At 36.5% G+C, this 24,041-nt stretch overlaps 3 protein-coding genes across 3 annotated transcripts; 2 read left to right on the top strand and 1 right to left on the bottom strand.

The window, feature by feature from the left end:
- The first annotated feature begins 1,891 nt into the window (after nucleotides 1-1,891).
- On the top strand, nucleotides 1,892-8,430 carry LOC113773264 (omega-6 fatty acid desaturase, chloroplastic). The gene is made up of 10 exons (XM_027317871.1): nucleotides 1,892-2,157; nucleotides 2,251-2,305; nucleotides 3,241-3,479; nucleotides 4,314-4,457; nucleotides 4,737-4,888; nucleotides 6,090-6,212; nucleotides 6,333-6,510; nucleotides 7,077-7,195; nucleotides 7,644-7,758; nucleotides 8,000-8,430. Exons 1-10 carry the CDS (start codon nucleotides 2,119-2,121, stop codon nucleotides 8,159-8,161), a joined length of 1,326 nt encoding a protein of 441 aa, XP_027173672.1. The 5' UTR covers nucleotides 1,892-2,118; the 3' UTR covers nucleotides 8,162-8,430.
- Nucleotides 8,431-9,347: 917 nt separating this feature from the next.
- LOC113772831 (BTB/POZ domain-containing protein At2g24240) lies at nucleotides 9,348-11,527 on the bottom strand. The gene has a single exon (XM_027317310.1). The coding sequence runs from the start codon at nucleotides 10,913-10,915 to the stop codon at nucleotides 9,590-9,592; it is 1,326 nt and encodes a 441-aa protein (XP_027173111.1). The 5' UTR covers nucleotides 10,916-11,527; the 3' UTR covers nucleotides 9,348-9,589.
- Nucleotides 11,528-18,684: 7,157 nt separating this feature from the next.
- LOC113773668 (pentatricopeptide repeat-containing protein At4g04370) lies at nucleotides 18,685-21,660 on the top strand. Its single transcript, XM_027318297.1, has one exon. The coding sequence runs from the start codon at nucleotides 18,685-18,687 to the stop codon at nucleotides 20,926-20,928; it is 2,244 nt and encodes a 747-aa protein (XP_027174098.1). The 3' UTR covers nucleotides 20,929-21,660.
- The last annotated feature ends 2,381 nt before the right edge of the window (nucleotides 21,661-24,041 follow it).

Here is a 24,041-nt window from a genome sequence, read left to right as displayed (position 1 = left end):
AAAGAAAAGGTAGAAGAAGTTCAGCGATACTCTTCAGTAATCTTTCTTAAAATGAATCCTATCCAGTGGTGAGAAGTAAGTGTTAGGAAATTGATTTAATTTCTTTTAGTTAGATTTCTTGTTTTGTGTGGAAGTAACTAGTTTTTTAATTGGTATTAGTTACTTGAAATAATAGCCAAAAAATTTCTTATTTTGTTTAGGATTTAGAAGTTATTTTCTATTGTATAAGTTTAGAAATTAGCACTAATTTCCTGTTGTTATTTAAATTTGACCAGATAATACTCCATATAAATATGTGGATTGACATATTATACAAAAGACACACAAAAGGACACCTAAGAGACGGCATGTAACTTTATATATAGATGGTGAGAGAGGGTTCTTGAGAGATGAGAGATAGTATACATGGGTTGGACTTGGGTTCAAATTATATTCTTGTATAGGGTTTTTCTCTCATAATAAAGAATGGATTTCTCTCCGTGAACGTAGGTTCGATGGTGGAGACGAATCACGTTAAATATTGTGTATTCTTTATCTTTCATACTTGTGGTTTGTTTGTCATTAAATTGTTGTGTACTTGATATTTCTAGTTGTTTGTGCTGCGTTTAGATCCTAACAGTAAGTGGGAAAAATTTGACTGTTTATCTAACGGTTAGGAATTTAACCGCAACTTATTAGTTTATTAGACAGGAAGCCAAATTTTCAAGAGTTTTAGAGAGATTAATACTTAATTTTTTCTTTTGACTAATTAGCATAAGACCACTAAAATTTTACAAAGGTGTTATTAGCATAGTCCCTTACATATTCTGTAAATATTTTACACGAAACAAAATTGATTCTTAAATACTTAAAACAGGGGTCTGGGTTTGACTAACGAATGCCTTAGAAAAAGCCTTCTTATTAATTTAAGAAACATATCTAACTGTAAGAGAGAATAATAATTATTAATATGTATGTATGTATATATGATAGCTTGAGTGAAAGTTAGGCATATTAATTAGTGTAAAAATAATTACCTTAATCCAGAGCCTCAAATCTACTTATTTTCCTCAAGATGGTAAGTAATAATTTATTAGGATAGAGAAAACAGAGTGCATCTCTCTTTTAAAATTATTTTCGCATGGAACAGTTCTCGAACACAACATAAAGAGAACAACATATATATACATATGTATAAAGAAAAGGTGTGAGAAAATAGATGCGTAACTTCTTTTTTCCTCTTAAAAAGGTCAAAAGTCTTTCTTACTTTACAATTACACTGAACTAAACGTTTACATTAGTTACATATGATTGCCAATAAGCAGAGCATTATAGGTAAATGCGGATGCCCATATTCATTTCTTCCAATGGCGTATGACTAATGTATGATACAATGCTGCCATTTTGAAACTGTCCGAGTATATCAATTGTCATAATTATGAATAATGAGATTTTAACTGTGCCAAAAAATGCTATAAGGACGAAATAATCATCTCAGTTTTAACTGAAAATTTTCTATTGATACACACGATCTATGAGCACAAATATATGATGTGGTCTGACATTAATGACCAAGATTTTCTATTAATTTGATTTCGAGGGTGATAATTCGAAATTCTAGAGTACCCATCCTTGCAAGTCGCCATGTTTGACAAAAAATTCCACAACATCCCAAAGCATCAAAACTTTTTTCAGTATAAACAAAAACGTGTTTAATAGGGAAAAGAATTATTTTAACCAAACAAAAAAGTCATGCCTTCTATCTTCAATTTTTTCCTAAACAAAAATGAGAAAGACATGCATGCCAATTGAGTCATTGACCATAACCTGTTGCGGTAGCGGGCAATTCTGTCCACACTGGGCACACTTGAGATTGTGCGTCTTCTTGCACATGTACCACAAGAACGAGCTAACCTCATCCTAGTTTTGATATAAAATGCCACTCCCTTTTTTTGGGACCCTTTTTTGGTCTATGCCAAGCTCCAATTGCAGTCGTCTTCCCTCTCCCTCTTACCCCTTTATCTTCTTCAGGCCACTTGGACATTGATAAAGGGGTAAAGGGTTGCAAACAAGCAGTTGGATTAGGAGGGCTACTGGGTTTCTTGAACTAGAGAAACCCAGCAGTTTCCACTAGTCTTGATGGCTTGCAGACTTGCAGGCTCCAGCTTCCTTCTTGTGGTCAATATTCTCTTTTCCTGTTGCGTGTTCAATAGTTTTTTTAGTTGTTGATACACTAATGTATGGGTTTTATTTTGCTTTTTCTATAATTAGGGTCAACAAAGGAGGTCAATTCAGAACCATAAATTGTCCCCACTTACTTGTCCTGGTAAATATAAACTTTGTGATTCTTGTCAATTGAGTTCTTGTGAATCAAGATGAGGTTTTTTTTAGCAGCACTCAAGGAGGGAAGGATGTGGCTTGAGAGAAGTGCTTATTTAATTGTTAATTCATCAAGCCACAGTGTATTACATTTTTGAGATGGGAGTTCAATGTTGCGATTGAAATATTATTTAAAATTGGCAACTGTCAGAGTGAGATTTATTAGTCCACACAGCTATTTTTAGAAATGATTCAATGGCCTAACAGGATGAAATTGTTGGATGATGAATATTGAGGTACTGAGAATGACAAAAGGAAAAAATGAAAGGGAAAGCAATTCTGGCTGGGGCCTTTGAGGTGTAGGTCAGATCACGGGGTCTCATAGCTGGTTTGAGATTCTCAATGCTTTTTCTGTTTACAAATGTTCAGTGATGCCTGCATGGGGGTGGTTTGGATAATGGTGTTGAAGACTATAAGTTGGTGATCCTATTCTATTTGGTTTGGAATGCTTTCCTCTTTACTGATAATGAAGTAATAGTTATAGTGAAGCCTGTGTGAATGAATGAGAGAATAGGGGGCCAAATTATATCGTGACTCCTCGATCGCTAATTTACTTTCTTTAGTAATTGAAGGAATCCATCTTATTACTCTACATGGATGCAATCTCACTACTAGATATCTCGTCTGATAAACATACATGTTCTTAATTGTTACAGAGCAATGTGACATGTAGATATAGGCCATGGTACTTGATGTAAGTTGTGTTCAATGATATGAAAACTCTATAAGTTGCTGTGCTTTCCTATTACGTGACCTTCAGTAATAGCTGAAACTTCTGTTTATTTGCTGTAAGTGGCTATTGATAATTATGATATTTTAGGTGTGGTATGCTTCATCCACTTTTCTAGTCAATTGTATAACAGTTTTTATCATGCTGAGCAGGCACATTTAATTTGAAGTGGGAAGATATATTTCGTGGAAGAAACAACCAGAAAAGATGTTTAATATCTTTGAGACAAAGTAGGGTTGTACAAGCTGTGGCAGTCCCAATAGCTCCATCTCCGGCAGACAGAAGAGAGCATAGGAAACAATTATCTGAAAGATATGGTTTTCAACAGATTGGAGAGCCACTTCCAGATAATGTCACTCTGAAAGATATTATTGAAACCCTCCCAAAAAAGGTGATAGTTTTTCTGATGTTCAGAAGAGTTCTATATGTTCAGTGAGATTTCCATTGATTTGCTATTCGTAGAACCAAATTTTTAAGCTCAACTTTTTGGTTTTAACTTGGCTTTGTTGATTCCTAATAAGGAATGAAATTATTCTCCTTCAGGATAGTTGCACTGGATGCCGTTTCTCTCATTGCTGAATGTTTTTTAGGATGTGAATGTGATCTTTGATCTGATTAGGAAATATGTAATATGTTGGAGTTATTCAACTTTGAATATTTGAAACAGTGAAGGAGCATATTCTGAGAGCACTTTTATGCAACTTCAGTCTGTACTTTTGTCTTTTACAGTATTTTAGCTTCACTTTAGGATCTATATCAATTCCAACCAAGACATGAGTGAGAACGCAATACAATATCAAATAGTTAATGAACAAAAACTTGACTGATTGGCTCCTCCTCTGGCCACTGCCCCCCCCCCCCTCTCTGCAGGTGAAAAAAAAATGCAGAAGAAGATGCTGGAAGTTGGCTGTAAATGACAGAATTAGCACAATGCATCTTGTTTAAACAACTATGCCTGCCAATATGGCAGCATAGCACTATTTGCCTTGGGCATAGATGTTGTTAAGGCTTAAGGATGTTACTCCAACTTACTTAATGACCTAGGTTTGAACTTATTTTATGTGGCTCCACCACTCTGGATGAATGCAAGGATCCAAGCATTTGTGAAAATTGAGTTGAGCTCTAAAATAGTAGTATGTTTTCTGTGAAAATTTTACAGTTTTGGGCTCCAGTAACACTACCAAGAAAAAACAGTGATAATCTTCCCATTAAATTTTACTTTTAGGTATTTGAGATAGATGATGTAAAAGCATGGAAGTCTGTCTTGATATCTGCAATATCCTATGCCTTGGGACTCTTCATGATTGCTAAAGCACCATGGTATCTACTTCCCCTGGCTTGGGCTTGGACAGGAACTGCAGTTACTGGGGTTAGTTCTGCATGTATATTTATCATTATTATTTCCATATTTTAACAGTTTGAAAGGAAGGAAAATAACAATTTGATGAAAAATTTCTTACCATCCCCCTCCCCCCCGCGGCCCCTGGGGGACCTCAAATCCAAGAGCATTATCAAATTGATTTCATGTCAAGTTTTCCTTCCCGTCAAGTTATTTCAGAATAGCAGAAGCTTTTTTGATTTATTTTCATTCATGGTACACAAAACCAACTTTTTTGCGTTATTTTCTTTCTTATCTTGTATTGTGAAGTTCTTTGTTATAGGACATGATTGTGCGCACAAATCATTCTCAAAGAACAAGCTAGTGGAAGATATCATTGGAACTCTGGCCTTCTTGCCACTGATTTACCCATACGAGCCATGGCGTTTTAAGCATGATAGGCATCATGCAAAAACAAACATGTCTGTATGAGATTCCTGTGAATTGTTTATTTTGCCTCTAAGTTCAATTTTATTTTGCTCATACTTATAACTCTGAAAGGATCAATTAACCGACATCCTTGTAAGAATTTCAGCGTCTTTGTCTAGCCACTTAGTGTATTTCGGAATTTGTTTCTTTATATTTTGAAGAAGCTAAATATATCTTGATGGCTGGTACAAAGACTACTTTGATACAAGAGTGTTTTCTGAGTACTGATTGTGGTGCACATTGCATGTTTTTCCCCCCTTTGCTGCCCATATATATGTCATATGCTGAAGCTATGCACTTTGGACTGAACTAATCAATTTCTTTGTTCTCACATATCTTCTTTTAGATATGCTATTTTTACTGAGGTCAACAATTAATGCGCGCACACACAGACTTAACAGAAATGCTACCCATGTGCACCTGCATAAGCTTTGCAACTTAAGACTGAAATTTCATTTTCTTTTAACTTTTGAGTGTCCGTTGTCAACATGAATTTCGTTCTGTTTTAAGGTAGTCTTTTAGTCCAGTATTTCTTGCCTCTGAGCTGTAGGAGTATAAGGGAGTGCTGGTCAAGTGTATGGATAGATTGTTTTAGGTCATTGCAGAGAGTAGGACAAAGCTAAACTTCAGCAATTTTGTCATTGTAAGGTGGTTAGTGGACTTTTTCAACATTAGATTTTAGGAAGACTCTATGGCTCCACCATTAGTTTTTTGAGAAATCTGTAAATGGACATGCAACTTGAAGGAAAAATCATTCAGTATTTGGGTAATGAATCCATACTTCAGTTCGCTCACGGGCTGTTTTTTCCATTTGAACTAGATGCCTGGGAAGAATCTATATGTCCTTTAGAGATATTTGTTTTCTTCTACAACCTTAATTGAAACCTCGGTATCTGGTCATATGCTCAGACATTAAAGTAACTACCCTGGTTCTATATCTACCACAGAAAGTAAAATTTTCTTAATTCTTTCTGCAATCCACATGCACAGAGTAAATTACATATTTCAGTAAGATATGCATATAGATAAAGTATATCTATGCTATTGCCTATTCCTCTTGTTTCTTGGTTATTGTTTCTTTGTTTCTTCTTTTTTCTGGGGAAGTTGAGCTTGTTTATGGGCATTTGAGTTCTCATTTTATAGATTTTCTGCTATTCTTCTTTACCTCTATTGCCTCTTCTGCTTTCATCCCAGGCTGCAAGAAGATACAGCTTGGCATCCTGTTGTAAAAGAAGAATTTGACTCAAGCCCAGTCTTAAGGAAAGCAATCATATACGGATATGGACCATTTCGACCTTGGATGTCTATAGCTCACTGGTACTTGACGGCTAGAGATTTAATATGTTTTGAAACTTAGGACCTTATCCATTTTTTCCATTCTTTCTTTTTAGAAGCAAATTTGATGTTTGTGCATATGTGTCAAATACTATTATTTAGGTTAATCTGGCACTTTGACTTGAAGAAGTTCAGACCAAGTGAAGTGCACAGGGTGAAGATAAGCTTGGCTTGTGTATTTGCTTTTATGGCTGTTGGATGGCCGCTGATAATATACAAGACAGGGATCATTGGATGGATTAATTTTTGGTTAATGCCATGGTTGGGTTATCACTTTTGGGTAACTTACTTTCTCACCTCTTTTTTGGTTTTAGGCACCATTTTGAACAGTGGTTACTAGATTAACCCGGTATATGGTTTACAGGTGAAAATTTAATTGGAATCTATAACTTGAAGATATGGAAAGCCAGTATTATGAACATTTCTTTCTTTAGAAAACAAATTTGCATCAGGTAGTCATGGTAGAGACGCTGTAATACTGGCCTGTTGTGTCCATAGACAATCTTATTGACTTTCTTCTTACCCTTTTGAAGTTATTTATACTGGATGTTGTTCAAGGAATCCCTGACCTTCCAAGTACTGTGAATATCATCTAATATTTTTATATGTTGCTTAAAATTCACCATGAAATATTATTTTAACTTGACAGAATCCTTCATGGTTCACGTCAACCAGAGGAGATGAGACTTCAGTATCCTTAACTTTGCATCAAAGTTCTGGATTTTGGCTAGACAAAAATAAAATCCTACATTTCATTTGTCTTCTCTCTAACAGAGAACCTGGTGCTTTCCACCCTTATGTTTGATGATTTATAGCACTTTGAATTTGTGTCATCAAAACTTGCAGATGAGCACTTTCACAATGGTGCATCACACAGCTCCTCATATACCTTTCAAAGACTCAGATGAGTGGAATGCAGCTCAGGCCCAGCTTAATGGGACAGTGCACTGTGATTATCCTAAATGGTAAAAGAAATATATCCTTTGTGATTCTTTGAATTGGCAACATGGTGATTACATTGCTGCTCCTGCTTAGATATTTGTGTTGATTATGCATGTTATTCAAGAGAATTGTTATTTATGAAATTGTCTACTGATTGATGAAGAGCTTTTGATCCATATCCTCATGCCTTGAAAAGTATTTATGGCTTGTATTCCCACCTCACTTGACTAATTTGTTGAAGATATAAGCATAAACCAGGAGTGCCGAAATGCTATGCTGAAACTATTTTGTTAATGACAACCACATGTTTAGCTGATGCTTTTTAAACATAAATTATGGTGGGAGTTTAGTCGAAACACATAATTAGGAATTTGATCCTGAATTAACTATATTGTATCACCTGGAGGAATGTTTTGATTTCATTTCTTGTCATTGCAGAGGAATTTATATGTCCTTTTGTTTCTTTGACAGGATAGAAATCCTTTGTCATAATATCAATGTTCATATTCCCCATCACATTTCTTCACGGATACCAAGCTACAACTTGCAGGCAGCCCATCAGTCTTTGCAGGAGAACTGGGGCAAGGTATGGATTCTATAAGTGCTTTCCATGATACAGCAGCCACGACGAAAACAATACTTTCCATTTTACCTCACAAGGGAATTCTCAAATTTTTAGTTGAACAGAACTGGAGGGGGGTCTGGAGGGTCCTTAAGGGCAGCATCTGATTTCCACAAGCCCTCCTCCTCCTTATTATAAGTACATGCCTATAAGATATTCTTCAGCTTCCTTACGTGTATTCTCCATGTTCTCCATGATGCAACAGTATCTGAATGAAGCTACATGGAACTGGAGATTAATGAAGACCATATTGACAATGTGTCACGTTTATAATAAGGAGCAAAACTACATCGCCTTCGATGAAATCGCCGCTGAAGAGTCCCAGCCAATCAAGTTCCTTAAGAAAGTAATGCCAGATTATGCTTAATTAATTGGGTCCACTGCCTTTTTATCACTAAATATTGTTATTTGCTTCCAAGCAGTAAGGTTCTGTCTTATTCCTACTGTACTTGCATCTCTTCAAATAATTTTTTTCAATCAAGTTTAGAACGAAGGAACCTTCCTAATGGTGCATACATTGGTTTTAAAGATTTTAGATTCTCAAGAAATAGTTCCATTTTTATATGTAATGAACACAAGACTTGGTCTCCCTACTAATTGGACCTTCTTTGTGATGGTTTCTCTTTTGCGAGCTTACTAAGTGTTGTCGCTGAAGTCTGGATTTCTTTCCATATGGCAGTTCAGGGACAGTTCCAGTCTGATTTCCATTCTTTCTTTTGTTCCTCTTCACCTTTTTTGCTTTCTTCTTTTTGTTGGGGAAGGGGATTTTGATACCTAATAGACAAGTTTAATGTTCTTGTATCTGCCCTAGGTACACACTAGGTTTCTCACATTTAGTTTATCATTGTCAATAGTCGATGGATTCATATAAAATTTTCAAACACCCTTTGCTTTAAGCCCTTGTTTATCTAATGTGCCGTGAAATCCTGAGGAGTGCCGGCAATGGTCAGCAGAATACATGTTTTGTTTATCCTTCTGTGGTCCCATCAAATTGGGATTTGCTCCTTTCTTAGCAGTTTTGAAGCTAAATGAGTGATGTACATTGCATTGAAATGAACTAACTGCTGTTGAATCAGTATTATTAATTTGGAGTATCTGGAAAGAGATGCCGGAACAATGGACTTGGTTTAGAGTGCGTAAATGGAGAAGACTAGGTGGCAAGACTCGGCTTTTCTTGATACTTCACAAAAAACCATGGCAATATCTCGCACTGGCTCGACTTCTCGAGATCACCAGCTTCATAAATAACTAGCCACTCAGGTTTAGGAGTTAGTTCAACTGCTCACAACATGCAAATATAGCAACTTTCATCTCCTTTTGTCTCTGTAAAGAACGTGGAATCTAACTGAGATGAAAAAGTGGGATGGCAGGCCTAACAACTAAAGAACCATCTTTGCAAAAGCAATGGTCAAAAAAAGATTGCTGATAAAGGGCTCTTGAGAGAGACAAGGACTGTGGTGGTCCCAAACTCCCAAGAAGGTCAAGAAATTAACCAATTTTATACAATTTGCTCGAGTTTAGACTTCCAGAAGCAAGCCGATTTTGAAAACATATGGTTGTTAAGCAATCTGTCTCATCATATGATGTCTATGTCATTATGAGAAAATTCTGTACAATCTCACAATTAGATAAGGCTCAACCTTATCTTCTCTAACTTTCAAGCACCAAACAGAAGCTTTAGGCCTCTCTGCTATCAAAGGCGCCAACCCGGTTGTCAATAGTGTATAAGAGAGAACAAACAGTAACATTCAGAAGAAGGTGACTAAGCAGTTGAACAACAAAACTAAGTATATGATCATATGATAGGTGGAGATGGAGTCTCCCATATATCAAATACATTTTCCTCGCTGTGCAGGGCAAAAAGCCGATCACCACCTATGGAAAAATCACAAATTGAACCGCCATAAGTTCGTCGAAGCCTTGATGTTAACACCCAATCTGGACCACAGAACACTGAGATGCTATCGTTCATCGATGAAAATAGCTGTCCTTCGTGCAACGCCAGTTTTGGATAGCATGGTTCATCAGGCATTTTCCCCTTCATCAACCGGCTCCTTGAACTCCATCTCACACTTCCGGCAGCCCTCCTCAAATCCATGAACCCCAAGTCCTCGTATTCATTCACCACGCATACGGAGCTACTCTCCTCCATTGCTATTGCATCCCTAACTCGCTTTTCATCCGTAATTGGAGCCCCTACATCAGACCAGGACCAAGGCATGCTTTTGTCCCTGAAATCCAGCAAACCAATGTAACAGTTGTCCTTTCTTGGAAACAAAGTTGCTACCAACAAGCAGTTGTTACCATGTAACCATTGTAGTTTGTCTGCTTCACCGAGTGACCATCCAGGTGGCTCATAAAAAAAGTCAATCTGCTTCCCCGTCACTTGGTCCCAAACACCAATCCCATACTCATTGCTCCTACCTTTACAACTAGAAAACAACTTATAATCTGGACTAAAACTCAATGCACCAGCAGTGTAACTCTTAACTTGATTTTCATGACTAACATGAAATTTATACCTTCGTTCCCCCGTGGATGCACTGAACAATCCCATGCCTCCATCTCCCGTACCAAACCTCTCACAAGCACTGATTACAATGCTCTCAGGATCGATCCAACCAGCATCATTGACTCTTTGATAATCAAGATTAATAGGAGGATGCACTTCAAGCATCCAATCATACACATGAACCATGCTACCATGAGCCACACAACAGCCACCATCTGGACCAGCCCTGATAGCAGTCCCATCGCCCGGTGCCCGGCCAGTTACTGACCGGGCTAATCGGAGCCTGTTTCCATCGAACGGACCCCACTTAGCAGACCTGACGTGGTCCAAAATGCCATAAAACAGAGCCTCTCTGTATAACTGTTTCTCAGACATGTTTGACGGAAGATACAATTCCCCTGTCCTGAGAAGGTCAAGAAGAACTGCAAAATAGTCTGGATTTCGATCAATGAAGTGCTCCGTGGTGGAATGACCAGATTGGAGGTCCCAATTCTCATCAAACATAGCTCCAAAGAGAGAATTTCGGCCAGCATTCGCCAGGGTTGTGGCTGAAGTGTCAAAGATTTTTCCACCAACATTAAATCTCACCCTATCCTTCTGAATTCCCATGGTTCAATTTCCGCAAGAATTGGGAACTTGAAGGGAACAAACAAAAAAGACAGAAACTTGGAATCAAAATTGAATCTTCTTAACACGAATTAAGGAACTCTCAGAGGAACATACGGGAACTGAATAGAAAGGGATTGTGATTCCTCAAAATCAACAGAATTTTGTTGATTCTAGAAAGAAACAGGCAGAATAGTGTAAAATTTTGAATTCAAATGACCCTAAATTTCTATCAATAACAGAAGGGGAAATATATTAGCAGGCAAAGATAAAGTAAGAGACACGGATTCAACTGAAGCTGTCACAACACATGGGATCAGATTTTGAGGAGAAAAAGGCAGAGTCTTGACTGATTCTTGTTCAAAGCCGTCATGCTGCTAGTACAAAAGCCAAAAGAACAGGGAAAAACTTGGGGATATATGCGGTGATTGATAGAGGAAATATATGATCACAACTTGAGAAACTAAAACATGGGTTTTGAAAAAATGGAGGTATTTAAAGGTGGGATTTTGCGATGGTGGGCATTGATGAAGTGGAATTGGAAAATTGGAGCGGTTGGCGTTCAAAAATTTGACTCTGTTTTGATCTCTTCTTTCCTGTGTATCTCTTTCTTAGCTTTTTCCGTGTTTTAAAAATGTTTTCTTTCTTCTCTCTCTCTCTATTTTCTGCCTTTGCCAGTCTTTACTCTTTACACGTTCCTGGGGTCTGAAGACTTCAGAAACATACTAATTTAGTACCACCAAAGTCTGCATAATCTAATGATCTTGGAGTGGGGTCCATTTTTTCCTTTATTCTGGACCATCGATAAATCAAGATTTTCATCGGATGGTTAATTTAGAGGATGCTTAGTTTGGTTTATCTTTGTAGGCAGTTCATTTTAAGGTCATTGGTTGGTTGTGTTAGTTAAGTCAGCAGCGTTTTGTCTGGTGTTGGCCTACGCCTACACAAATACCGTGTCTCGGGGTTAGGCAACTTGCAAACAATTTTCAATCATTTCCCTGTAGGAATAAATTGACATTGATTTATAGTTGAGGGAATTATGAAAGTTTTTTTTTTTTTTTTGGTGGAGATATGTCATGAAAAATTATCAGTCATTTAGGTAGTGGAGTATTTGAAAACTAAACCACAAAATATTTGGGACAGATGCTATAGAGGTTAGGTTTCTTTTTTTTTTTTTTGTAAATTAGTAGTGTTTCTCATCTTTTATTTCTCTTCCTGTTTTGTATGTTCTAGGCTGTCTTCAAATAAAAACTTACAGGTTAATAGCCCACATGCGAACATCAATGGAATTATTCATATTGCATGCTGATATGCTGGATTATTTTGGTGAATGACCGGATTCCTTGCTTCTTCTGGAAGGTCAAGCAGAAAGTATCAAAGTAAAGAAAAAGAATGGCAACTTATACCAATGTCGAATAGGATTTTTTTTTTTTTTTTAAAAAAAACAACTTGCTTTCTTTCAGTCATCATGAAGGGTGGGTGAAAAGTTTGGGTGGGAATTTGTATACCTTCACAAGTTAGTATTTACAGTGGATAAGATGAGAGCATATCTGACTTGAAGCTGAGATGGGAATAAATGGTTAGAAGGGAAAGGGAAAGAAAAACTAAGAAGTAAAATGATGCTAATTTAGTATCTCGTATGGTTATTTTGAGAAAAAGGACGAAGTAAATTTCTCTTCGGAAATAAAGAGGAGAAGTGAACTAATATGGTTGGTTTTTTCGTTAAGAAAGAAACTCAGTAGTAAAACCAGCCAAATTTCTTGTATTCTACTCAATATTGATAAGGCATTGTTCAAATCTTCTTTTTCATTTCAATTGCGTTTTTTTTAATGCATTTTTTAGAATATTATTGTAACATATTAATTTCTGGGATGTGATATGCATGAGATTAAAAGGTGCGTGGAGAAACGAAACTTTGATTTGAAGACCTTTTTAGAAAAAACTATTTTTAATAAAATGACTTTGTATAAACGAAACAACTTTTTAAAAACCTAATTCATTTGTAAACCATCACTTATGGCAACATTCCCTGTTAGGCTATTAGCAGTGGAGCACTAGAGTTCATTAGTGCAGCAAGACCCAACAAAGAGTTGTTAAGAATTATGATTGAGGATTATACAGTTTAGGGAAAATGCAATCTAATTTGCTTCAACTTCTTGATATCATCATTGAATGTTGCCGTGAACTCCAAGCACGAAAACAACCATATCACACTGCCCAACTGCACTGAATTGCTTCATTTTCATCATTCTTAGCTTAATCGTGTGGTGTCACATCCTGATTTAGCTTACTTTTAAAAACTAGTACAAGATTTTTCTCATTAGTGCAAGGGATCTTTCTTTCCCCGGGGACTGAAAATCAAAGAACTTCTACCCCATGTTTGGCAGGAGATTGAAATTTCAGGAAGATGAATTCTGGGATTCTGCCTTGTTGTTCTTTGCTACTTATAAGATTTGGTGTGCGGTCCTCAAGAACACACATGAAATGATGCAAGTGTCATGGATAATCGCAAGAATGAAAAACGGAAGGGTTCTAAAGTGTCCCATTTTTTTAAGGGATTTTAGAGTCCTAAGAGATTTTGAAACTCGAGGATACTGAAAATTCGATCAAACATTAAAAAGAATACGGAAATTTTAAGAATCCCATGAATTCAATTTTGCCTACACATCGTTCTAATGATAGTTTCCTCTCTCTCTTTTTTTTTAATCCCGTCTTAACCATGGAGATTATGCTTTTCTTAAAGTTCCAAGTCATGTAGAAAAAGGAAATTCCGTTGCTTTTGAGTATTGGGACGTCAAGAATGGGGATCTCAAACAGGATGGCCTTACAGTCTACGGGACCAAAAGTGATTTTTGAGTTGGACGGACAACAGATGACAATGATAGAAGGATCAAGAAATGAAAAATATATATATATATCTTAAAAGTCAGAAAAACACAGGATATATATGTGTTTTCTCACTTTGCTTGTTGGCAACTTCTTACGTTTTTGTTTAGTAAAATTAATAGATGTGGTTCATGTTTTTGCAATAAAAAGTTTAGACTCGTACTAGTATTTCTGAAGGATTAAGTATTGTGTCATTATAGAAGAATCTTGGTTGGTATGCCTGTAAATCAATATCACCATGTCATGTAAACTTACTTATCCTACTTAATTTATTGCTTAGATGACACAGTCTTGTCGATACTTTGGTACGACTTCGTGTTAGTAATAGATGGAAAGAGCCTTTCAGCTTGTCACAAAAAAAAAAAATTCTTTTAGCTTCCTACAAAAATTTGTACACTTCTATTAGACCACAAGTAACGAATTTGTAGATTTTTTTCGAGTAATTAAATGCATTTAATTGAATTACATAAACTAATTTATCTAACATAACTTTTAACTATTATAATGTCACAACAATGACTTTGGTATTTGTCCATTATTATTAATTTTTTAAACACCAATATTACATCCCCGTTGTAAAGGACAAAATCGTCCAAATATTCCCATGCAAAATATTTGCTAAAGCAATAACCTCCATATAGTTTAATTCAAGGTAATTTTATAACTATCCACTTCTCTTCTTTTTTTTTTTTTTCAAGTTAATGACACATAATTAAGAGCAACAAGTAGGTGAGAATGGGCAATTGCCCCCTCACTTTAAGGAAATTCATTATTGAGCTTATATAATTTGAAGATTTTTAAAAAGAGTTGGCCATTTTATACACACCTAAAAAAAATTATGAAATTCCCTTTTGTTATCCATTGAATTAGCTAAACTATTAGAATGACATACTCGTTACCTTTTACAAAAGTGTTGGACCTAGTCGAGATTATATTGACCTCAAAATAAGAAGACATTATTATTGTTTTGATGTTCCTAAACTCAAAGAGATATATATAATGTTCTTCATTGCCAAATTTAAGCACAAATGTAAGCATAAAAGTGTTTTTAACATGAATGTCTATTAGTCTTAACTCTCTTGTTATATCATATCCACACTTATCGATTGAAAATTAAAACTCTAGATAATCTTGAGGTCATGATCATAAGAAGAAAAACTCTTTTGATCTGATATTTCTAAACTCAAAGAAAAAATTGTATCTTCATTGCTAAATTTAAGCATAACTGTAATCTTAAAAGTATATTTAACATCAATATCTATTAGTCACACAAGACGTAACAAAATCACCAGTGACTATTTTGCACACAAAATGTTATACAAAATTAATCACATTTGAGCTTTGAAGGCATGTTAGGAAAACCAAATACATATAAATTGATCCATACGACTTTCCATATATTTCGAAGCCTTAATCGTAGAGACTGGTGCTCTTGGTCAGGTATTAAAGAAAAAGACAACCGATGGTTTTCTTGCGTAGAAGACCTGCAAATGTCTACTACAACACCTAAATTCTTGTCTTGGACAACCATCACATCCCAATCCAACGAAGTTAACCACCCCCACAAGAAAAGCGCTTTAAGCTTGGGATGTGAATTTAGTAGTAAATGGAATTCAAAACAATCCGGGTTGATGCCTTCCTCCCAACTCGAGTTTGAACCTCTTTTGGAACATCTATATGTCATACAGAATTTGCCTAGTGTATCTTATCTTTTCATGTGATTGGCGGGCTATTGCACGAAACAGGGTTTATCCAGTATGCACTCTCAAGTAGCGGCTACGAGTTTTCTTGTCAAAAAAAAAAAAAAGCTCTAAAGAAAGGAAAGAATTCTTGCAAATTCACAGCCTCTAATAGCTTGCTCTAAATGAATTACTCAATATATGCAACTTCATTCTCAAAAAAGAAATCCAAAAAAAAAAGCACACACATATATATATATATGCAATTATGCATCTTCTTTCTTCAATTGATATTTTTTTTCAAAGAGTTTCTGAAATAAAAAAAAATTATTATGAGGGTTCCAGATTCAAAATCACACGAATTGCACATCCAACTGCGAAATCGCAACGGATCTTCTGTCTCACACCCTGTGTCACTCTCTGTCCCACTTTTTATTACATTGCTATTTCTCCTTCATAAACATCATGTTTTAATTCTTTTTTGTTTCCTTAAAATCCAATAACTATTAATTGAGTAATACACAAAATTTAACAAACTCAAAAAAATCAAAATGCATAAAAAATGATATTTTTATGAATTTTCTGATTTTTTAAATTTTCTATTATATATTGCTTTTTTGAAACTGCTGTATTTATTTTTTACTTAATTGATAGTTATTGGATCTTAAAGAAACAAAAAAGAATTAAAACATAATGTTTATGTAGGAGAAATAGCAATATAATAAAAAGTGAGACAGAGAGTGGCACAGGATATGGAACAGAAGATCCGTTGCGCTGCGAAATTCATAGGACCAAAGAAGAAAATGAAGCCGATGAAATTCATGCTTATATAAAACTTCCGGCGAAGAAGTTGAAGAGACCTCCACTCCCAGGGAACAAATGTACCCAACCGGGCCGACATGCCCTGAAGAAGATCTAATTGGGTCGTCAGTTATTTCGGCAGCTAATGGGATTCCACATGGATTTTCATTTTACTCTTTTTTTTTTTATTCATTTTGTTAGTACTTTGGACCCATGTAGTATGGACTGGGTTGCTCTTTCTGTAGGCCTCAAGCACTCAAATGCATGGCCCAATGTTAAGGGAGTTTTTAAGGTCATCATTCAGCACTTACTGTGGAAAGGTTAGCCAGAAAAACAGCCTAGCACAAGGCACTTGTGACCCCAGCACGACAAATAAAGTTTTTTTCTTTTTTTTTTTGGAAGGACAGGACAAATAAAGTTCGAATCTATCCAGAGAAACCACGTTGCGAGGGATCCTCTTGAAATTAAAAGCGAGCCCGATATAATCTCGGGAGATTAGGCGTTTTCTTACTTAATCTCCTTTAGTAATGGGGGTTAGATCAAGTAGAATGGACTCGTGACATCTAACATAACGAATAAAGTTAGTATCCATCTAGAGATATTATATTACGAGGGAACTTCTCGTTGTAAATAATAAATTTAATAAAATTGAGAGAGGGAGGGGGGAAGGGAGATAAGAGATTAGGCTTTTGCTTACTAAACTTATCATTGGTGGGTGGATTAAGTGGAAGGAATTTGCGACTCAGTAAGATGAACAAAGTTCGAATCTATCTAGGGACATCACATCGGAAAGGATTCCTTTGTTATAAAAACCAAAAAGTAAGTTCAACAAAATTCTTGAGGATTACACGTTTCCTTGCCTAACATTTACCAATAATAATGGGAGCAAGTGAAAGGAATTGTGACCCTCCTTATAATGAACAAAGTTTGAGTTCATCCGTAAAAAGCGCTTTGAGGATTAGACATTTCCTTGCCTAACATTTATCAATAATAATTGGAGCAAGTGAAAAGGGATTTGCGACCCTCTGCATAACGAACGAAGTTTGAATCCAAATGAAAAACACCCCTCTTTATAAATAGCAAGTTCGACCGAATCTTGGGATTAGACGTTTCCTACCTAATCTTTTTCTAAAAAATAAATCACTATCACTTTTCTAAATTTATTATACCTATTCACCCCTCATTATAAAATGCGAGCCCGATAGAATCTTGGGATGAGGCGTTTCCTTAGCTATCACTTTTCTAAAAAAAAAAAAAAAAATCACTATCACTTTTCTAACATTATTATACATATGGCTATAAAATTTATTACATAGTCTACGACAAATAAGTTAGTGGAACTAAATCTACCTAGGAATTTTCTCTGACCAGCAGTATAAACAATTAACCATAAACCACAAAGGGTGTATTAGTGTACAACTTCTTCTGAATTTTTTTTGCCTGCAAATGTCCGAGCTCCCAATTTTTCTAATTGTACGTGGGGGATTTGAGCTCTTGGCCTAATGGTTTGGGGGGAAAGTGCAATTCTTTCCTATAGCATATATATCTTTGACAAGTTGGTCACTCGCTCCCTGATTTTAGACTGAGAAGGTTATGACTATATAAAAAAGTAGTGCAACAAACGTAACGCAAACCAGAAAAAAATAAATCATAGTTCCTTGGGCTTGCTTTTTCTGAGGATAAATCACACCTTATTTTATTACGATTACGACCTTCATTTGCATCAAAAATAGATAATTTACATGTCCTGTATGATTTCTTGCTTCTTTAAATGAAGATGCAAATATTCATACAGTTTCGCTTAAAAAAGGTACTAATAATCATGTATGATGGATTTTATAAAGAACTGGAAATGAACAAATTGGGATAGCAAAGCTCACCTAGTCAAGATGTCAATATTTCAATCGTTGGTCCAATATCAATTCAGTTGAAACATGCTCGTCCAGCTCCATTGCTGCAGTATGTTTTGACTGCAAGGAAATTGTCTGCTCACTCATAGGTTGAAAGAAGTTTTGTTTGAGGGCTGATACAATAAAAATCTGTTCTTTTACTCGCTGAGTCTACCATTTTCTAGTTGTCACTTTTGTTTCCGAGGTTTCTCCCAGATGAGTGATTCACTTTATTTAGCTTGAAAATTGTTCTGGGCGTTGTACTTTTAATGAATAACAACTCAACCTTGGGGGAACTGAAAGAAATGAGGTTGAGTTCTACACGATCAATCACCTTAGCCTCAAAAAATTTGGGATATTGCAATTATAAAGTTATTATTGTGTCTGTCTCGAGTATCATGCTTTTCTTTTGAAGGTATAAATTCCAATAGAGGGTAACTATGAAGCTGTCTGCTGATCCAAGTTTATGCCAGAAAAGATGAACAACAAAGTTAGACCCCATATTTTTCATACTTTAATGCCACCGCCACCCCTACAACTTCCACCCTCCGCCACGGCAACTGCAGCTACCAAGTCATTTAACTCGAAACTAAACCGGCTTTCCTCACTAGGAGAATCCCACCAAGTTCTCCGGACTTATATTTCAATGCTGAAATCCAATGTTGCTCCAGACCCCTTTACTTATTCCAGTCTCCTTAAAGCCTGCACTGCGCTTAACCTTCAATCTCAAGGACTCTGTTTCCACCAACATGTTATCGTTAATGGGTTCTCTTCAGATCCTTATATTGCAACTTCTTTGATAACTTTATATTCAAAATTAGGACATATTAGCAGTGCTCGAAAAGTGTTTGATGCAATGCCTGTGAGAGATATTGTTCCGTGGACTGCTATCATCGGGAGTTATTCACGAGCTGGTGATATTGATTCTGCGTTCTTTATGTATAATAAAATGCAATATGAAGGAATAAAACCCAGCGCTGTTACTGTTCTAAATATGCTTTCTGGGATTTCAGAGAGTGATCAGCTGAAATGTTTACATCCTTCAGTGGTGAAGTGTGGACTTGAGTTTAACGTAGCTTTGATCAATGGCATGTTGAACGTGTATGGGAAATGTGGAAGAGTAGAAGATGCTAGAAACTTGTTTGAATTAATAAATGACAAAGATCTTGTTTCATGGAATTCTTTGATTTCAGTTTATGCTTCAGTTGGGTATATGAGAGAGATTTTAGAGCTTTTAGATAGGATGAGAATTTCTGGTATGGAACCTGATCAACAGACTTTTACATCATTGATTCCTACAATTGCTAAAGAGGATAATATCAGATTGGGAAAAGCAGTACATGGACAGATACTCTCTGCTGGTCTTGGATCAAGTGCCCATGTTGAAACCGCATTGATGGGAATGTATCTGAAACAGGGCAACGTGAACGATGCACACAGAATTTTTGACACAGCAAAAGAAAAGGATGTGGTTATGTGGACAACAATGATATCAGGGCTTGTACAGAATGAGCGTGCTGATACAGCATTGGAAGTCTTTAGGCTGATGTTAATTTCTGGAGCGATGCCATCCAGTGCTACATTGGCGAGTGCTATTGCAGCTTGTGCTCAGTTGGTGTCATATAAACTAGGGACTTCACTTCATGGCTATATCATGAGGCAAAATATAGCTGTTGATGTTCCTTTCCAAAATGCACTTGTTACTATGTATGCGAAGTGTGGCTACCTAGATCAAAGTTTTGTGGTTTTTCAGATGATGCAGAAAAGAGATGTTGTATCCTGGAATGCAATTGTTGCTGCTAATGCTCAAAATGGGAAATTAAGAGAAGCTTTCTGTTTGTTTAATGAAATGAGAACAGCTCTTATAAAGCCTGATTCAGTCAGTGTTGTCTGTCTTCTTCAAGCTTGTGCTTCTATAGGGGCATACCAGCAAGGGAAGTGGATTCACACCTTTGTCATTAGAAGCTGTCTTGGACCATGCATTAGGATTGACACAGCTTTGGTTGATATGTATTGTAAATGCGGTAACTTGGCTATTGCTAGGAAGTGTTTTGATAACATGCCACGGCATGACATAGTTTCGTGGAGTACAATTATTGCGGGTTATGGTAGTCATGGCCAAGGAGAAACTGCTTTGGAGATGTACTCAAGGTGTCTGCGAGATGGGTTCAAGCCAAACCATACTATTTTCTTATCCATTCTCTATGCCTGCAGCCATAATGGGCTTATTGACCAGGGAATAAGGTTGTTTGAGTCTATGATAAATGATTTCCGGATTGAACCTGAATTTGAGCACAATGGGTGCATTGTTGATCTCCTTTGCCGAGCAGGTAGGGTAGAAGATGCATATGACTTTTATAAGAAAATGTTTCCTGAACCAATGGCTGATGTTTTGGGCATTATACTTGATGCATGTCGAACAAAAAGAAAGACGGAGCTTGCTGATACTGTTGCAAAAGAAATTTCACTTCTGAAGCCTGTAGATCCTGGAAAGTATGTGCAATTGGCACACAGCTATGCTTCAATGGCCGATTGGGATGGTGTAGGTGAAGCTTGGGGCCAGATGAAATCTCTTGGTTTGAAAAAGGTTCCAGGTTGGAGTTTCATTGAATTGCATGGAACAATCATGACATTTTTCAGAGGCCACGTTTATCATCCCCAATATGATGATGTAGTGTTGGTTACAAACAATTTGAGCAAGGAAATCAGAGAACTATTATTAAGTCCAAACCATGAAGACTTCATGGTAGAAGTTACATAATTTGGACAATGAAGATTCCTATCTTGCTAGGACAATGTTATTTGTGGGGTAAAATCAAATGACAACCAAAAGCCTACAGCAAGCTATCATGCTCAGGCACAGGTGATGGAAGAATCAATGTGTCTCAGTAGATAGAATGAATATCGTTGCAATCATTCACCCTCTAATGATGTTAAGCTGGATACATGCCAGGTTCATTCTAGAGCGGGCTTAAGCTATATCAGAATAGTGTGTTAAGATATTAACGTACTGACTTAATTGAATTTCCTCCTTATTGGCACTGGTGATAAGGCCATTGCAGCATGATTTCTTGTAAATATTCTAGGGTTTGAAGACCATTACAGCATTCTTTTCTTGTAAATACACCAGGGTTTGAAAGATTAATGTTTGGAGGTGGTACTTAAGGCTGCTCCGTGAAGGTTTCCTGAGATGGTAAATGTATTAATTGTGACTGGCAATACAAGTTTGGGAACCACAAAGCTCGGCCCTTGTTGAGAGACCTCTTTAACCACGTTTAATTGGTTATATGTCTGAAGGATATTCTTCCAGTAGCATATCATGGTTATGCATAAATCACAGTCCCTTCTGTTGAAATGTCCAGCCAAATGCATTTCAATGCTAGGTATGGTAACATTTTTACCTGTAGTGTAAGTGCAGATTATTGTAACTTGTTATATGACAGAGTACAGAGTACTGATGCATTCAATAACCACAAGTACCATCCAATCTTGACTTGCTATTTCTTACAAAATGATGAAGTAGAGGCATATTTTTTCCCACTTCATGTATCAGAATTTCAACCCCTCCCCAACCAAAAGGGGGTTTTCACCAAGGGGTTAGATGAAACGAAATGGGATGGTGTGGGTTAACTTTTATGCAGTTATATCTTAGCTCAGCATTTTTGGATTTTTGGCCCTTCTAACCCCTTTTCCCTGATTGAGAAATTCAAGTAAATGGTTGATCCCATCCTTTATTCATGGTTTGATCTGCTGGCTAATGCAATTACGGTCTCATTTCTGTGAAACCAATTTGTTTCTTTATTGAAAAAGATAGCTTTTGGTTTGGTGTGATTACTTGTCAAATCTTAAATTTTGCCTGCCATGGGCTTGGAACGTGCTTTTCACGTTTCTGTGCTATTATTCCATTGTTCTTTGTGCTCTTTTAGGGTGTGGTTTGATTCATGTAGCTCCTAAGGAAGCAGTCATTTTATCGGCCTGTATTTTGTGGCAAATATATGGTTGGCCATGGACCGATTTCTTTTGGAAGGACAGTTTTTGTCCTTTCAAGATACCATCAACGAAGAAGCTTCAACTATTTTCCCGGTTGATTTCCCTTTGCGGGAAACAAGTCGGCACTTTGCTTCCTGCGGTTAACATAGAGCTGTTAATCGAGCCGAGTCGAGCCGAGTATTTGGCTGCCGAGCTCGACTCGAGCTCGTTAGGAAAACGAACTTTAAAATGTGTTCGAACTCGGCTCGTTAAATGTACATGTGGCTCGAGCTCGAGCTCGAGCTCGACTCGTTTATCACAAATGAGTCGAGCTTCACGAGCTCGAGTTCGAGTTCGTGCAAATTAACCTTAATAAAAACCTATAAATTTTAATTTTTATAATTTTGATTTCTAAAATGACAAATATGCCCTTCATTAACGAGCTCTAACGAGCTACTCGAGTATCAAACGAGCCGAGTAGCTCGGCTCGTTAACTAAACAAGCATGTTTCGAGCTCGAGCTCGACTCGTTAACCAAAATTAACGAGCCGAGCTCGAGCCTTAACGAGTCGAGTTCTAACGAACTTTCGAGCTACTTGATTGACTTAACAGCTCTAGTTGGCCATGGACCGATTTCTTTTGGAAGGACAGTTTTTGTCCTTTCAAGATACCATCAACGAAGAAGCTTCAACTATTTTCCCGGTTGATTTCCCTTTGCGGGAAACAAGTCGGCACTTTGCTTCCTGCGGTTAACACTACTGTTTATACTTTGTATTAGAATGAACTCAAATAACATCGCAATATTCAGATTACAAATGAGGCCCAACAAAAGATTACAATGCTTTTTAAAAATGGATTAATTTTTCATGCATTGACGATATATACACTGTCAGCATTTGATGAATGATAATTATGTAAAAATTAAATTGAATTTGAAATTCATTTTTTGTATATATGTCATAGAGTCAATGGTAATAATATATCGGTATATATAAGATTTATTCTTTAAAAGTTTTATGAAGAATCTTTACTCAAATTTTTTTTTCTATAAATTTATGGAGCATAATGGCTTCTCTGTTTCCCGATTTTCACTACATAGGTATACTCAATAAACCATAAAAGAGTATCAAATTTAAAACCAATTAAAAGTTGACATTTCACACGAGAAAATAAACAACAAGCAACTATCGAAATCAATTTTAATGTATTCAGAGTAACTATGTATGCTCTTCTTTTAGTAACTATTTAAAGATATGGCAAATTTGTTTCTCTCTTTTTTTTTTTCCTCTAGGACACTTATTCTCCTCCCTTTAATTGGGATATGCAAATTATCATTCAATTTTCTACATGATGGGTAAATGGCCATTAAGTGAAATTAACCCTCAGCAAAGAACAGTGTAATTGTTGCTTTTGAATTTTGATCTTTCAAGAATGACAAATATTTTAAAACGTACAACTTGACTACTCGTTTTCTTTAATTTTTAAGGGAAAATATCTGTATTGGTAAAATTTCCTGTAATCCAAATTTAGCATGAATGCGTTTGACAAAAAAAAAAAAAAAATAGCATGAATCTCCTGCAGGGTCCCACTAGAGCTGCCATCTCAATTTCCCACCACGAGGACAAACTTGCCAAAATCAAAAGCACCGCGGCAACTCGACCCGCTTGATTAGATTCCATAGAATCAAGCCATCGACCAATCAATTAACCACCGCAAGCGCAAATCCATCTCCTGCAGCTGTCAGTATTTCCAATGTAAAATGACCATTACGCCCTTCAGTCAACCTCCCGTCCAATCAAACGGGTTTCTAAATTTACACCTTACCACACCAGATCCCACCGCGTCGAACAAGTATCATCGAGACTAAAAGTAATCCCCTGCGACTCGCCGCCCACAGCCAGTTTTA

This window comes from Coffea eugenioides, chromosome 6 (assembly GCF_003713205.1).
Source record: "Coffea eugenioides isolate CCC68of chromosome 6, Ceug_1.0, whole genome shotgun sequence".
In the NCBI taxonomy this organism is placed as follows: Eukaryota; Viridiplantae; Streptophyta; class Magnoliopsida; order Gentianales; family Rubiaceae; genus Coffea; species Coffea eugenioides.
The sequence above is the reverse complement of the archived record's forward strand: the minus strand, read 5'-3'. Positions and strand labels throughout refer to the sequence as shown.